Here is a 14,910-nt window from a genome sequence, read left to right as displayed (position 1 = left end):
TTTCCTGTTGGGTTTCTAAATCCCACCAACTTCTAAGTATTGTTGTAGGGATTCTCAATAAAATTTAATAACATAGAACAATTTTATTCCTCCTAAAGAAACAATATTCTTCTAAAGTTTCACTGGTTCTAGTTCACCATAGTTTTCATTGATTTTTATTCTACCACTCGAAAGTTTACTTAACTGTTTTTATTATTTTTGTTCAAGCTATAAAAACATGTAATGTGGCTATTTTGTACTTACCCTGTTGCCAGAAGGTCCTTGACTACCTTTGTCTCCATTTTTGCCAGGTTCACCCTTAAAAGATGTGTAAATATATTATCAATCACACTTTTTTGTAGCATACTATACATTATATTTGTGCTAGATTTAACATAATTTTAAAATGTATACAAAAGAGTACAAAAGCTAAAATTATTTAGAAAGTATGAAATTGAACATATAGTTTATACTAAAGATAGCTTTGCGAAATACTAGGAATTGCTTCTGCTTTCTCCACCTCACTGACTTTTATGTCATGTTATACTGTGCACACTCAATTGGTTCCACGTTTCTTTTAAATCTTGAGAATAGTGCTCTATCCAGTACTTACATTTGGACCCTTGGGTCCAGGGAATCCAATGCTGCCGGGTTCTCCTCTTGCACCAGATGGGCCAGATGCACCAGTACGACCCTCAATACCTTGTGGGCCCTTTGAAAAAAAATAGTATTTATTGTATTTGTTAATTTAAAAACATAGACATAATTAAGCCCTATAACGGCAAGTGCAATACTTATTTCTCATATCAAGTAGATTTATATTCTAGTATGATGGAACTTTATTGTAATGGAGTAGAGTGCACTAATTAAGCTTTGTAATTAATATTAATAAAAGGCTGGCACATTACACCACAGAGGGGTCTAAACAAGATAACAAAATGGGGCCTCTATAAATCCACCCAAGCACTCCCTGTTCCTACCACCCAACTAAAACACCATACTCCTAGCTTAGGACATCATAAATTCATATACATGTAAACATATACATTATACCTAGACAATGTGTAGTAAATATAGGTAATAGTGGAAGTTGTTCAGATTGGTTGGGTTATGTTAACTAAGATGTCCTTGGCTAGAAGACACAAGGCTCTGCCTTGGCCTAGGGTTCCCAAGTGAGCTAAACAATCAAGAAATCCACATGAAGGTGCCTTGCATTTAATCCATCTTAAATAATTTGTTAATTTGCTTGAATGTAGTGTAATATAGAAAAAAACCAAAATATTATTAGGACTACTTACAGATGGGCCTTCTTTGCCTGCAGGTCCAGTATTGCCAGGGGAACCAGGAAGACCCTTGAAAAAAAAAAACATACCTTCATCAACATATGTAAGTTACAATAAAAGTATGATGGGCACCATTAAGTTGCTCTACTAAAAAAACAATATCATAGTTGAGATAGCAAAGATAAGGGATGCATCAGTTGCAGAAATAAGGCATTTGCTTCAGGTTTAGCTGGTAATTGAAATGGATAGAGATAAAGGTCTAGTAGGCAATTAAAGACTACATTTGTCATACAACCAGCAATGTTTATTTTGAGGTTGTGCATATAACAAGTCAAAATGCTGCAAAATTAATCTATGGTTGAGACACAAGCTAAATAATTTCAGGAAGTGTGTCCTTAATCATGAAAAATGAAGGGCTAAATTGTTGCTCCAGGAATGTGGATTCAACAATACTTGTTCAGAATATGAATAAGTCGGTATTGCCTTACATAATGACCACCAAAACAAAATTTATCATGTAAAGTGCTACATCATTTTTAAAGTATACTAAGAATTTTAGTACTCAAACTTACTCTCTGTCCAAGATGGCCGGCTTCTCCAGGGCGGCCAGCATCACCATTGGGACCTCTAGCACCAGGGGGACCAGAAGCACCACGGCTACCAGCAGGGCCCTAATAAAAGTATACACAGGTTATAAAGTGCTGCACAAATGTAATCAAAGCAATAAACATTAATCATTCATTAAAGTATTACTTACACTTCCACCAGCTCTGCCATCAGGTCCAGGAAGACCACGAGTTCCAGGGACACCCTAGAATTTCAGAAATACAAAGCATATTATTGAGCTCTAAAATTTAGCAGGGAAGCAAACTCATGTATTTTAGTGCTACCTAAAAAGTATCTATACTATGTCATTGGGTTGTTGATTCATTAAGACTCCGATATTTATTTTGTTAGGTGCAATGTCTGTAATATTGATAATGGCAGAGACATTTTTATATTTCTTTACAGCTTGTATGGAGTTTCAGGTATGTGCGCATGTTTGTTTATTTAAGGGACACTAAAGTTAAAATTAAACATTCTTGATTCAGAGAGGGCAATACGTTTTTAAACTTTTCAATTAACTTCTATTAGGTGTATAATCTTTTTATATGAACACTTTCTGAGGCTCCAGCTCCTATTGAGCATATGCAAAAGTTCACAGTATATACATATATATATATATGTATACGTTTGTCATTAGCTGATGGCTGTCACATGATACAGAGGCAGGGGAAAAGTGAATTTACTTTGAAATTTGTCAAAAAAAATTCCAATAATCATATGACATAAGTAAGTGCTATTGTATTGTCTTTCTTGTATGCATGTGAGAATTATGTGATTCTACTGAATGTAATGGCCCTTTAAACTCAACTACAAATGTATCTCCTTGATATTTGATCTATAATTAAAATGTTTCTATGGAACAAATGCTAAGATTTGAACATAAAATGTAACATCTAAATATCTGTATGGAACATTTGATTTTTTAAAACCATAAATTACCATTTTTAACTCACAGATGTTAATAGACTTTTGATTATAAACGTGAACCTTATTGTCTACTACTGAAATTAAATAATAAAGAATTACTATATTTTTTACAATACACTTACTCTAATGCCAGCATTGCCAGCAGGTCCAGATGATCCAGCTTCTCCATTGGGACCTCTCTTTCCTTCCTCTCCAGAGGGGCCAGCAGAACCTTGAGCACCTGCGATACCCTTTGGACAAAAGACAAATTATATTAATAATGTGAAAATATATATACAATATAAAACAGGCATTAATAAAATAATAAATACTACTTACAGGTTCACCTTTGCTTCCAGTGTCTCCTTTTCCACCAGCTGTACCAGGTTCACCCTATTGCAAGAATATAAATGGTATGATGGTTACAATATGCTTTATTAGAGTGTGTTTTCATGGGATTTGTAGTAAAAAAAGTTCATATCATTATATATACAATACTATTTTATTGCATAACTAAAATATTGTGCCCAAATTTACTTACTGCAAGTCCTCTGGCACCAGCAGAACCAGCTGGACCTGGGGGACCTGGGATACCACGTGGACCAGGCAGGCCAGGAGCACCAGCTACACCAGGGAGACCCTGTTATCAAGGAAGAATGACATATTATCATTTTTATATTGCTGTTTTGTAACTGTTGTGTTGAGAATCTGGTTATCAGAATTGTTATACTTACAGCTGCACCTTTAGCTCCAGCAATGCCATTAGTACCAGGATTGCCCTAGAAAATCATCAAGAGGTATTTGTTAACTTATACTTCACTTGTTCAATAATATTATGAGTTAGAGTGTTACCAGGTCATACTTACAGCAGGGCCAACAGGGCCAAGTGCACCTGGAGGTCCAGGTTCACCTCTTCCACCCTGAGCACCAGATGGGCCAGTGCTTCCAGCACCTCCTACTTCACCCTGAAAGATTAAAGGGACAGTAAATTAAAAATTAAACTTCAATGATTCAGATAGGGCATGCAATTTTAAACAACTTTCCAATTTACTTTTATCATAAACTTTTCTTTGTTCTCTTTGTATTCTTTTTTGAAAGCTAAACCTAGGTAGGCTCAATCTGATTTCTAAACCCTTGAAGGCTGCATCTTATCTCAGTGCTTGTTGACACTTTTTCACAATTATACAGTGCTAGTTCATGTGTGTCATATAGGTAACATTGTGCTCAGTCCCATGGAGTTATTTATGAGTCAGCACAGATTGGCTAAAATGCAAGTCTGTCAAAAGAACTGGGATAAGGGGGCAATCTGCAGAGGCTTAGATACAAGGTAATCAAAGAGGTAAAAAGTATATTAATATAACAGTGTTGGTTATATAAAACTGGGGAATGGGTAAGGGATTATCTATCTTTTTAAACAATAACAATTTTCAAGTAGACTGTCCCTTTAAATCATAAAAAGAGCCAATAAATAAAAGGAATTCATAAGATGTTATGAATTATATGTACTTCTAAATATGATACATTATTTAGCTTTACACATGAGTAAACACAACGTTTTGGGAAAATGCAGGCATTTCTTTGCTAGATATGTTTGATTTAACCTCAATATACTATAATAGCTGAAATGATACTGTGTGTGTGTGTGTGTGAACTAATTTAAGCTGACTTAACTATAAAATTAATGAAAACATTAACATACACATGGAAAAAAAAACTCAAAAAAATGCCAAAATTTAGATTTCAAAAACTGCTATTCAACTATCAAGTTAAAGACACACACATATCAGTTTGAAAAAGTAATGTTTTTTCTTAATATGCATCTCTGTCTTTGCCTGGCAAAAGAGGCTTCTGCCTATCTCTGGCAAAGCTGGTGACCACTTGTATAATGTCACCCACACTAAACATGCAATACGTAACCTATATGAGGAGCAGGTCACATGCATATTGAAGGGAGGGGATGATTGGTTTATAGGGACATTATACACTAGATGTTTCTTTGCATAATTAGTTTTTAGATGATTTATATAGCCCATACAGTTTTTTTTAAAATGTATAGTTTTGCTTATTTTTAAATAACATTGCGCTGATTTTCAGACTCCTAACCAAGCCCTAAAGTCCAGCTTGTAAATAGTCTTTTCATATGCAGCGGAAGGGGGAGAGGGAGTGTCTGCTCTTTTTGCTATACAACCACTTTTAGTGGATGTTCCAGCTACCTTTTTAACAGAGCTAAACTGGGAGCTTCTAAGTAAGTTTTTAAACAGTTTTGTACTGGATTTTTATTTCATTATCTGTGCATATTATTCTTTATAGTAGTGTCTATTACATGCAGTTATATTAAAATTGGTGTATATTGTCCCTTTAAATTAATACACTTCAAAATGTATATATATATATATATATATATATATATATATATAAAGATAATTAAAAAAAAATGCAAAAAATATACTTTTTAAACATCATTGTTAGTTACTTTAATGCTGTTTTCATACAAAGGTGCTCAAAATATATCTTTAGGCAAAATAAAAATGGAAAAATGGCTCTGAGGTTTAGTTATATAAATATAGATACCTGAATTCAACTGAAATAAGCCTACAATTAAGAAGATTACTAAGATTGATAGCAGAGTGCTTGACATTTTTTGGGTTGCAGTATGCCTGCAGGTTAGGTTATGGTTGACCTATAAGCCTTGACAACCAAAGATGATCTACTATTAAAGAATAATAATGATCTTTTTAAGCAAATGTTTGTCTTCATTTTACACAGTGCAAAGAAAAATGTTTTGTAAAATGGTAAAAATCCCTACAAACTTTTACATAGACCATGTATTTACATAATTATCAATCTACTATACATTTTAATTTTAATATATTTTGCTCAGCAACTAAACAATTATAGAAGCACTGTAACATTTGAATAATTTTAAATCTGTTTTTAAATTAAATTTGCACACTTACCTTAGCACCAGGAGCTCCGGGAAGGCCAGGGGCACCAGCAGAGCCAATAGGACCCTATAAAACAATAGAAAATCACCTAATGTTACTTTCTCCTTACTTAAAATAAATAAAAAATAAACATGTATGTGTGTGTGTGTGTATATATATATATATATATATATATATATATAAAACTAAATATATATATATATATATATATATAAATATATTATATATATATGTATATGTATATGTATATATATATATATATATATATATATATATACATACATATATGTATATACACACACACATATATATATAAAAATGAATAAATTCATTATTTAAAAATTGTAGAAAATTGGTTTGTTATTTTGAGATATGTAAAAAATTAATTAGCATATTGTACAAATATTAGATGCCAATTTAAGAAACTAATATAAAATATATGCAACTTGTTGATATGTATATCATAACTATGGAAGGCAAAAATAAAATAGAGGTACACAAAGAAGAATATTATACACTGGCCTAATATGTGGCAAGGTATTAGCATATGATGAGTTATTAGCATGCATTGTTTAGGTAAGAAAAATGCACTTACAGCAGGTCCAGTAGGCCCAGAACTGCCATCACTTCCACGGGAACCCTAATGTAAAAATAAACGTATTTGAGACGTGTATGAAATAAAGTTCTAACAGAATGCAGCTCTTCCTGGTTGGAATTCTCGTTGCGTTTCTTGCATGATTTAACATTTGTTTCAAAAGCTAGAGATATCACAAGGCAGCATTGCAGTTATTCTAAAATGCAATAAAATTTTGATTATGTCAACCAATACAGCTGTGGGAGTTGTTCTTCCAATCAGCCAGGGTGCACCATAAACATATTAAATAAATGTGCACAATTATATATGTCCTGTTCTTTCTTATTAACATTCAAGCAACTTCTACTTAAACATTTTATGAAGAAATATTTTAATTCAATTCCTCCTTTTATATACATGAGAGGAAAAAACTGCTATCAATGCCTCTTTAGACAAAAGAAAAAGGTATGAATTATCTTTGAAAATTATACCCAATTATATTCTAGGAAAGAAGTGAATAAAGGGTGAGGGAGAGATGGGAAATGAGGAGGAACGTTAACCATAGCTAAATTTGAAAACAATGAAAATTATATCTGTCATTGTTAATGAATTCAAGACATATACAAATATTTTGTTCTGAACTGAGTCATTTATATACTTACAGCTGGGCCAGAAGCTCCAATGCGTCCTCTCTCACCAGGAAGGCCACGAGCACCCTAAAAACATAAGAATATAAGGAATATATATATATATATCAGTAGGACAAAATGTATTGCTATAGGTTTGGAATTACATAAAATATATATTCTTTTATAATATTTACTAGGATATAGGTTGTTTGGTTTACTATATTAGCACTCTCTCACTCTGTTGCTCTGCGTTTGTATTTTATAAATTAAGTTTTACAATGTAATACCTTTGGAAACAGGAAGACACACTATAGTCAAATGTGTATTCCAGACTCCAAAAGGTGTCCTACATCAATTAATGAAGACTAGTAGGGATACACATACAATACATATGATACTTTAGTATAACCAACATCAATAAAGATTGTAGAGCAAAGGTGGGGAACCTTAACATGCTTGCCCAAGATGGTGCCACCCTGCCACTAGCAAGAGAATAGGAAACTATTGCCAGTTAAGATGCACATACTCTAAAACATTCATTAGCCCTGCAATATGGTGTCATTACTGAGCAATAGCTGTACATAAAAAGTTAATTCTATTCTAAAATAACTAGTTTGCGATATGTTTCTCAACAAAAGAGAAACAAAACAAAAAAACAAGACTAATACTTACAGCTTGACCAGGAGATCCATTTTCACCATTGGCGCCATTTTCTCCCTGTCAAGAACAGGAAATACTTTTCATTAGATCTTGTTACTTATTAAAGTTCAATTGAATTCTACAAACTCATTTTTGTGTAAACTAAATACTACATAGATATTTTGCAACATTACTTAAGCAATGATTTTATAAAGCATTGATGTTGAAATGGATCAAACTTCTCAGTATAATTATATATATATATCATAAGTAAAATTCTACAAATTAAATGTACAATTAATTCAAACATACTTTAAGTTCATACTTTGTGGTTCCATTGTTTAAGGAAAAAAATGGTGGAACATACAAAAACTATATATTTAGAAACATAGATACTCATTTCAAAACAAGTATATCTGTACAAATGAATATTCATCCTCTCAGTAAATTCCATTGCTACTTGTCCAAAAATAAATACTATTTTTCTTTACTGTATAGCTGAACTATACATTCATTGAATACTTTTCCCATTTAATTCTATTTTTTATACATGTAACTAAATTGAATTGGTTCAAGGATTAGGTTTAGGGTTGTTGCTATTTGTTATTGCATTTGATTACTTTCCTCCAAGTAAATAGTGTTTTGGAGTAAACCCTATTCTGGACATGTCATGTACTATATATATATATATATATATATATATATATATATATATATATATATATGCGGAGTAAAAGGAAGCACTCACTGGACTTCAGTTTATAGATCCAACATTAATTTATTAGTGACGTTTCGGGACAAGATAGCGTCCCTTCCTCTGAAGTTTTGGCTATATATATATATATATATATATATATATATATATATCCCTAAAATATTTAATTAGCATATTAATCTAAAGCTCTTACAATGTTAACAATAAAACTATATTTTGGCATTGCTAAGTTAGATAAAAAGATGCAAGACACTGTGCATTTTACTTGTAGCAGAATTACATTACCAGAATATGAACTAAATTTTTACCTTGTTTCCTATGGTACCTGGAGCTCCCTTCTGACCATCAGATCCAGCATGACCCTAAACAAAAAGATATCCTCATTAAAAAGTAGATTTGTTTTGCTAATATCATATAATGTGTTTAAGTTTAACAAGTGAATTATGTCCATAAAGGTAATGTTACCTATATGTGGGGACATATCAATTTAAAAGCAAATTAGTCTGCTAAGCACTCCTCAAGCTCTCTTCATGTTGCGTATGGAAGATTTAAAAAGTAAAAATAAAAAAAACAATACAATTAAATCAGATTTTGTTTTTGTGACATATTTTTCTCTCCAGCTCCTACTCAAACAGTTAAACATTTAGCACCATTTAACAGATGGTGATTCAGTTCATGAAAAATGAATGATAAAAATGCTGCGTATATGCTTATTATAACTTTATGCCATGTAGATCTCAACTAAATATTGTGAATGTGTATATGAGACTGACTATAAAGAGTTGAGATACTGAATGTGACTATTTAGGTATGCATCTTCTCACATCTTATTCATATATTACATCTGATTAAAAAAATTATTTTATAAAATATGTATAGGGTTTCAGTTCTTGATCAATCAAAAATACTTAAATGTTAATAATAAAATTAAACATAAATATCAGATACAAATAATAAAAAACTTACTCTAATTCCTTTAAATCCAGGGAGACCAGGAGTTCCAGGGAAACCACGAGCACCCTAAAAGAAACATTTTTTTAAAATGTATAATATAGTTGGGATTCAATCAAAGGTAATTGATAAATGACAGAGACATTCTGACGCATCTACCTGTTGTTAAATAGATAATGTAAGACTAGTGAGACAGGAATCACTGAGTTTAAAGCATGATCTTCATACTCACTCAACATGGCCAGGTTTGTCTAATTGCATTAGCGTCATTTTAGTAAAATCTTCATTAGTAATAAACCTGACCAGACTTAATCCAACCAATAGCTGTAGCAGATAATATTACTTAAAAAGCAATAAAATGTAAAACCAGAAACTGAAAATGAAAGATTAACTTGTAGCTGTATCTGAACTGTCAACTCAATAAGGAGTTGCAAAGATACTTCCATCATGCTTATTGGGGAATAACTTGTCAATTTATCGGAAATGGCAAGTTGAATATTGCCAATTTAGATGTGTCCCAATTACTGTGCAATCTGTATGGAATACTAAGTTATTACTTTACATGCAAAAATACCCTTATAAAATGGGGTAATATAAATAATCTCAAGTGTTTACATAATCTGAAACTGTTATTTGTTTTACCTATTGTAATAAAAACAACACTCACCTGAGGTCCAACAGGTCCTCTCTCACCAGGTCTTCCAGATTTGCCAGGGTGACCCTAAATGTAATTAAAACATATACATAAATATAAATAAGCCACAGACCTGTGAGATGCATTGAAACCTAGCGCAGCCATTGCTCAAGCTAACTGTATTTAACAATACTGTAAAAAAGGAGGCGCAATCCCGAAAACAATGCAGGGGCAGCTAGCTATAGTAGCTATTTAATTATATCTCATTTATTTTAGAGGACATATCGAGGAATTCAATTGAAATGTATGTAGGCCAAGGCTATATTTCTCAAGTTACAAGGCTCAGCCTCAAGCAGTAGGAATATAGTGTTTACTTCTGCTACCAGTCATCCCCTTCCCTCCTTCACAAACAACTTCCTGTCCCTCTTCTCCCATCTTTCTTTGCACTTACATTTTCATATTTGTGTTTATACGCTACCTAGCTCTCTATATTTCCATCCCTCGTTACTCCTTTTTTTCTAGGCATTTAGCAAAGTACAACAACAGGGTGTATCTTACATAGCATGTAGCTATGTATAAAATACTTAGATCTTAGCATCGAAACATGAAGAATCAACGTAAAGTTGACCATACTTACATCTTCACCAGGTTTTCCAGCTGCACCGACTGGACCTCTAGAACCTAAAGGACCCTACAACACAGAAAATAAAACAAAACATTTAATATTAAAAACATTTAGTGGATTTGTGAAATTCTTAATTATAGTGGAATACATGTTACAGGGACTTACAGTTTGACCGGGTTCACCAGGTTCACCAGGCAATCCTTGGAATCCTTGAGGGCCCTAAAAAAAGATATTGAAAAAAACAAACCATCAATCAACTACATGAGCGTTGAATAGTGGATCTACACAAAAACACTATTCTTATAAAGATGTAACTACTATTCATTGGACATTAGTTAATAAAATCCTAAAGCTCAACAATGCTTAATAAATATAGGTTAGTGTAATTTCCAAATAACACACTATACTTACAGGGGATCCGGGTGGTCCTGGGGGTCCTCTTGGTCCCATTATACCCTAGAACATAAAATTAGCACCCTAGTTAATATTACTGTTGAACTGGCAAAGATCCCTTAGTAAGGTTTATGCACTGGAAGAATAGCTTTCTATATTGGAAGCTAAATAGAAATGTTACATGTACATGAAAACTGTGTTAATCAGTTTATGAAAGTTATTCATCTCTTCACAGCAACAAAGGCTAACTAGCTTCTTTAAAATAAATTGGGGTTAACAATATTAACTAAAATCTTCCTTGTATAACTTAATACTTATTGCACTGATAATATATTTGTTAATATAAATAAGTAGCTCTAGTAGCTTTAATCAACATAAACAAGTTTAATTATATAAAGTTTACAATATGTTTAAATCTGTATAGAAATTTGAAATTAAAATTGAGATGAGAAGTTGTGAACTAGTGCTGATAACAGTGTTGTTATCTGTGTTGACACTGTAAAGCATCTCGCTTATTGTCATTAGGACTGAGCCTAAAACAGTGTGGTGACATTTTACAGACATATTTACATGGATTAGTTTATACATAGGCAAAGCTACCTGGGGTGTGGTTACTGCTAGGCCCACAGCTTCTGGCGGAGGCAGAGCTTTTTTGGCCTTTATTCATTTTCATGCATATATAGACATATATGCATATATACATATTTGTATGCATTTGTATGTGTATTTTTTTGTTTCTATATAGAGTCTGAAAGGTTTTGGCAATTGAGGGGAAAAGTGTAGAAGTGCCATGCCATAAATTCTGCTAAAGGCCAAGTGACTCTTGGTTATTTTACGGTAAGAAGACCTGAATGTGTACATATAAAAGAATGTGATGCTAGAACTCATGAATTCATTCATTCTTATTCTGAATTGATCTATTTTGTGCATGTATTTTGCTCTACAAATTAGTGCTATATAATATTCACTCTACTCACCTGTGGTCCAGCTTCACCGCCACCAGATTTGGATGGATCATACTGAGCAGCAAAGTTCTAAGGGACAGATATATGAACATTTTAGCATATTTTGATGTTTTGAATTAACATCTCAATTAATTGCAGAATTAAAAAATGTTATCCTATCCCACTGAGCCTTGCACAAAGGCTCAGGTAATTTAAGATTCCTGGTACATTTATTTCTATGAATCCCCTTTTCTCACACTATGCCCTAACCCTATATACTATTCCATAATGATAAAATGGTATGCGGCACTATAGTTTAACTCAGAAGAACAAAGGATTGTGTACACATTTATTTAAGTAATGCCACCAAGGCCCCAATCTATTTCTAGTACTCAGAAAAATATTAATCCTTACTCCGCCAAGACCAGGGGGGCCGGGAGGCCCGGGTAATCCTGGGAGTCCATCTTCACCGTCTCTGCCTGGTATTCCTGGAAGGCCCTGAAAATGTCATAAATATTTAATTAGTTTTATATTCTTCCATAATGTCATACAAGACTAAATCAGTTTATTGTATGGGCATGTATAAATTATCCATCGTGTGCAGGTGCACTACTAATATGGAATGCATATAATTTTGTTATTTTCACTAAATATTAATCTAATAAAAATATAGTCTTACAAAGACTGTAATATAAATTATTTCAAGGTGAGAATGAATCCCCAGTACTAAAAATGTCTCTTAATGTTTTTTTTCTGTGGTGTCTATTCACTAATAGATATGCTCCATAAAATGAAATTAATTGGAGAGAGGAGGTTTCCAACTGGCTAGGCCTTTTTCATTCTTTGTGAATGTAGGCCTCTAAATAATTCTATTACACTTGTAAATGCATTTCTTCTTAAAAACATATACAAGTATATCTATCTATCTATCTATCTATCTATCTATCTATCTATATATATATCTTATATCTATCTATCTAACAGATACAGAGGGAAATATATATAGCTAGCCATGTACTCACTCCTCTCTTATGTTCTTGTGCCTGGGTGCTTTAACAAGACCCAATATTTATTTATTGTTCCACAAGATGAGGGCACTCTCAGGACTTAAATTTTAACACAAATTTATTAAATTATCAAAAGCAATCTTCATATAAACATGTTGATGTTTCAGCTCTCTGTAGAGCCTTTATCAAGACATTACATCCAAGATGAATCTGTCACAATTTTCTGGATATTTCTTATTTTGGTTGATACTCGTGTTCAAACAACTCTTTTACATATATATATATATATATATATATATATATATATATATATATATATATATATATACATATTTAAATGCCACTTGGATATGCATTTGTTTTCTTTAGCTTAAACATGTGAAGAAGATAAACGCATGATTTCTTCTGGTAAAATATCAAAAAAATGTGAAAAATAGTTTACTATAGATATTAAGTGTTGGAATGCAGGAGTAAAATATACATATTTTTCTCATTTCATTAAGTCTGCTAAATCTTGAAAAGTACTCAAATGATTGATTGAACACAAATCTGCAACACAATCCCTCTGCTTATACAATATTTGTAATAAAATATAAAAATCACTTTCCTGTTTATTTGATAATAGCATATTTTAAACCACAATGACCAAAACAGCTGTAATTATATTGAAAACATTTAATAGCTATGGAAACATTTTCTGTTAGCATTCCTTATCATCAACATGTGAAAATGAATATATATATATACAAATTTAAACTTCACAGTGTAACCTTTTGTTTATATAATGTAACAAGATAATGAATGACAGGTGCAATAAGTCATCATTATCAAGCCTTGATATAGGAAATATAATCTGAAGGTTTCCTTACCCTCTCTCCCTGTGGGCCTTTGTCTCCTGTTGGGCCCTGTTGAAACAGACATGCTTACTAACAGCGCAAACGTCATCACACACACTATTACTTTACTAATAATTATATAACAATTGAAACATTCAAACCTTGTCTTTAAAATAAGATACATTTTATTTTTTTAAAAAACAATACAATGTTAACCTATTCAACAATTAACCTCTTGGCTGCTAGAGACTGCTGCAACCCATTGACAAAACACCACAGCCCTGTCTATCGTGTCCAATGGCTTAAAATATATATAGTCTAACAACATAGAAGCAAATGCAAAGCAAACTTCCTACAAATCATTTCAAATATTGCTTAGAATAATGCAATAAGCTAAATTTCACACCAGGATATGTTGTGGTGATTTAAAAAAAATACAGCAGATAAGTATGGAAATGAGAGCTACTCAACAGTATATTTTTAATGGAATGAGAAACAGAGCATTCACTCGGTAACACACAAGCTAATAACTTAAATAAATAGCGAAAAATTCACTAACTGTAATTAAAATAGAGGCAAGATAGGGCAAATATACCTGTGGGTCTCATCTGACAGAATTAGGGTGAATATGCCCTAGGCCATACTTGTAAACTTGAGCTGCTCTTAACTAGAAACATTAGCCAAACACCATAGGCAACAACATTCCTTGAAAGCTAGCAAAGAATACTTTAAACATCTCCCATTTTTAAAGGGACATGAAAAACAATTTGTTTTATTTAATGATTCAGATAGAGCATGTGATTTTAAACAACTTTCCGATTTACTTCTATTATCTAATTTGTTTTGTTCTCTTGATATCCTTTTTTTTTAAAAGGATACCTAGGTAGGCTCAGGAGCTGCTGATTGGTGACTGCACATATATGCCTCATGTTATTGGCTCACCCAATGTGATAACTAGCTCCCAGTAATACAATGTTCCTACTTCAACTAAGAATACCAAGAAAATTAAGCAAATTAGATAATTGAAGTAAATTGGAAAGGTTTTTTTTAAAACTGTATTCTCTTTCTGAATCATGAAATATAAATTATGGGTTTTATGTCCCTTTAATTCATGTGGTATCTTTTCAAATCAATGTATCTGCTATGTTGTGATGCACTATACAAAAATATGTCATATAATAATATTTTTATAGGCGTATATACTAGAATAAAACCATAAATACAGTTATAGCTTACCTTACGAA

General features: G+C 32.2%; 1 protein-coding gene across 1 annotated transcript in view; it reads right to left on the bottom strand.

Annotated features, from left to right (window-relative positions):
• COL1A2 (collagen type I alpha 2 chain) overlaps positions 1-13,757 on the bottom strand; it is a 32,633-nt gene extending 18,876 nt beyond the window's left edge. Inside the window, exons 1-23 of the mRNA XM_053714059.1 lie at positions 13,700-13,757; positions 12,238-12,321; positions 11,857-11,913; positions 10,898-10,942; positions 10,652-10,705; positions 10,499-10,552; positions 9,895-9,948; positions 9,243-9,296; positions 8,585-8,638; positions 7,595-7,639; positions 6,956-7,009; positions 6,315-6,359; positions 5,732-5,785; positions 3,641-3,739; positions 3,509-3,553; positions 3,316-3,414; positions 3,114-3,167; positions 2,918-3,025; positions 2,020-2,073; positions 1,835-1,933; positions 1,278-1,331; positions 593-691; positions 244-297 (exon numbers count right to left, since the gene is read on the bottom strand). Of these exons, the coding sequence (XP_053570034.1) occupies positions 244-297; positions 593-691; positions 1,278-1,331; positions 1,835-1,933; positions 2,020-2,073; positions 2,918-3,025; positions 3,114-3,167; positions 3,316-3,414; positions 3,509-3,553; positions 3,641-3,739; positions 5,732-5,785; positions 6,315-6,359; positions 6,956-7,009; positions 7,595-7,639; positions 8,585-8,638; positions 9,243-9,296; positions 9,895-9,948; positions 10,499-10,552; positions 10,652-10,705; positions 10,898-10,936 (1,272 nt within the window). The 5' untranslated portion in view covers positions 10,937-10,942; positions 11,857-11,913; positions 12,238-12,321; positions 13,700-13,757. The remainder of the gene's footprint in view (positions 1-243; positions 298-592; positions 692-1,277; positions 1,332-1,834; positions 1,934-2,019; positions 2,074-2,917; positions 3,026-3,113; positions 3,168-3,315; positions 3,415-3,508; positions 3,554-3,640; positions 3,740-5,731; positions 5,786-6,314; positions 6,360-6,955; positions 7,010-7,594; positions 7,640-8,584; positions 8,639-9,242; positions 9,297-9,894; positions 9,949-10,498; positions 10,553-10,651; positions 10,706-10,897; positions 10,943-11,856; positions 11,914-12,237; positions 12,322-13,699) is intronic.
• Between the last annotated feature and the right edge of the window lie 1,153 nt (positions 13,758-14,910).

This window comes from Bombina bombina, chromosome 5 (assembly GCF_027579735.1).
Source record: "Bombina bombina isolate aBomBom1 chromosome 5, aBomBom1.pri, whole genome shotgun sequence".
NCBI lineage: Eukaryota > Metazoa > Chordata > Amphibia > Anura > Bombinatoridae > Bombina > Bombina bombina.
This window is presented reverse-complemented; position numbering and strand designations above follow the sequence as displayed.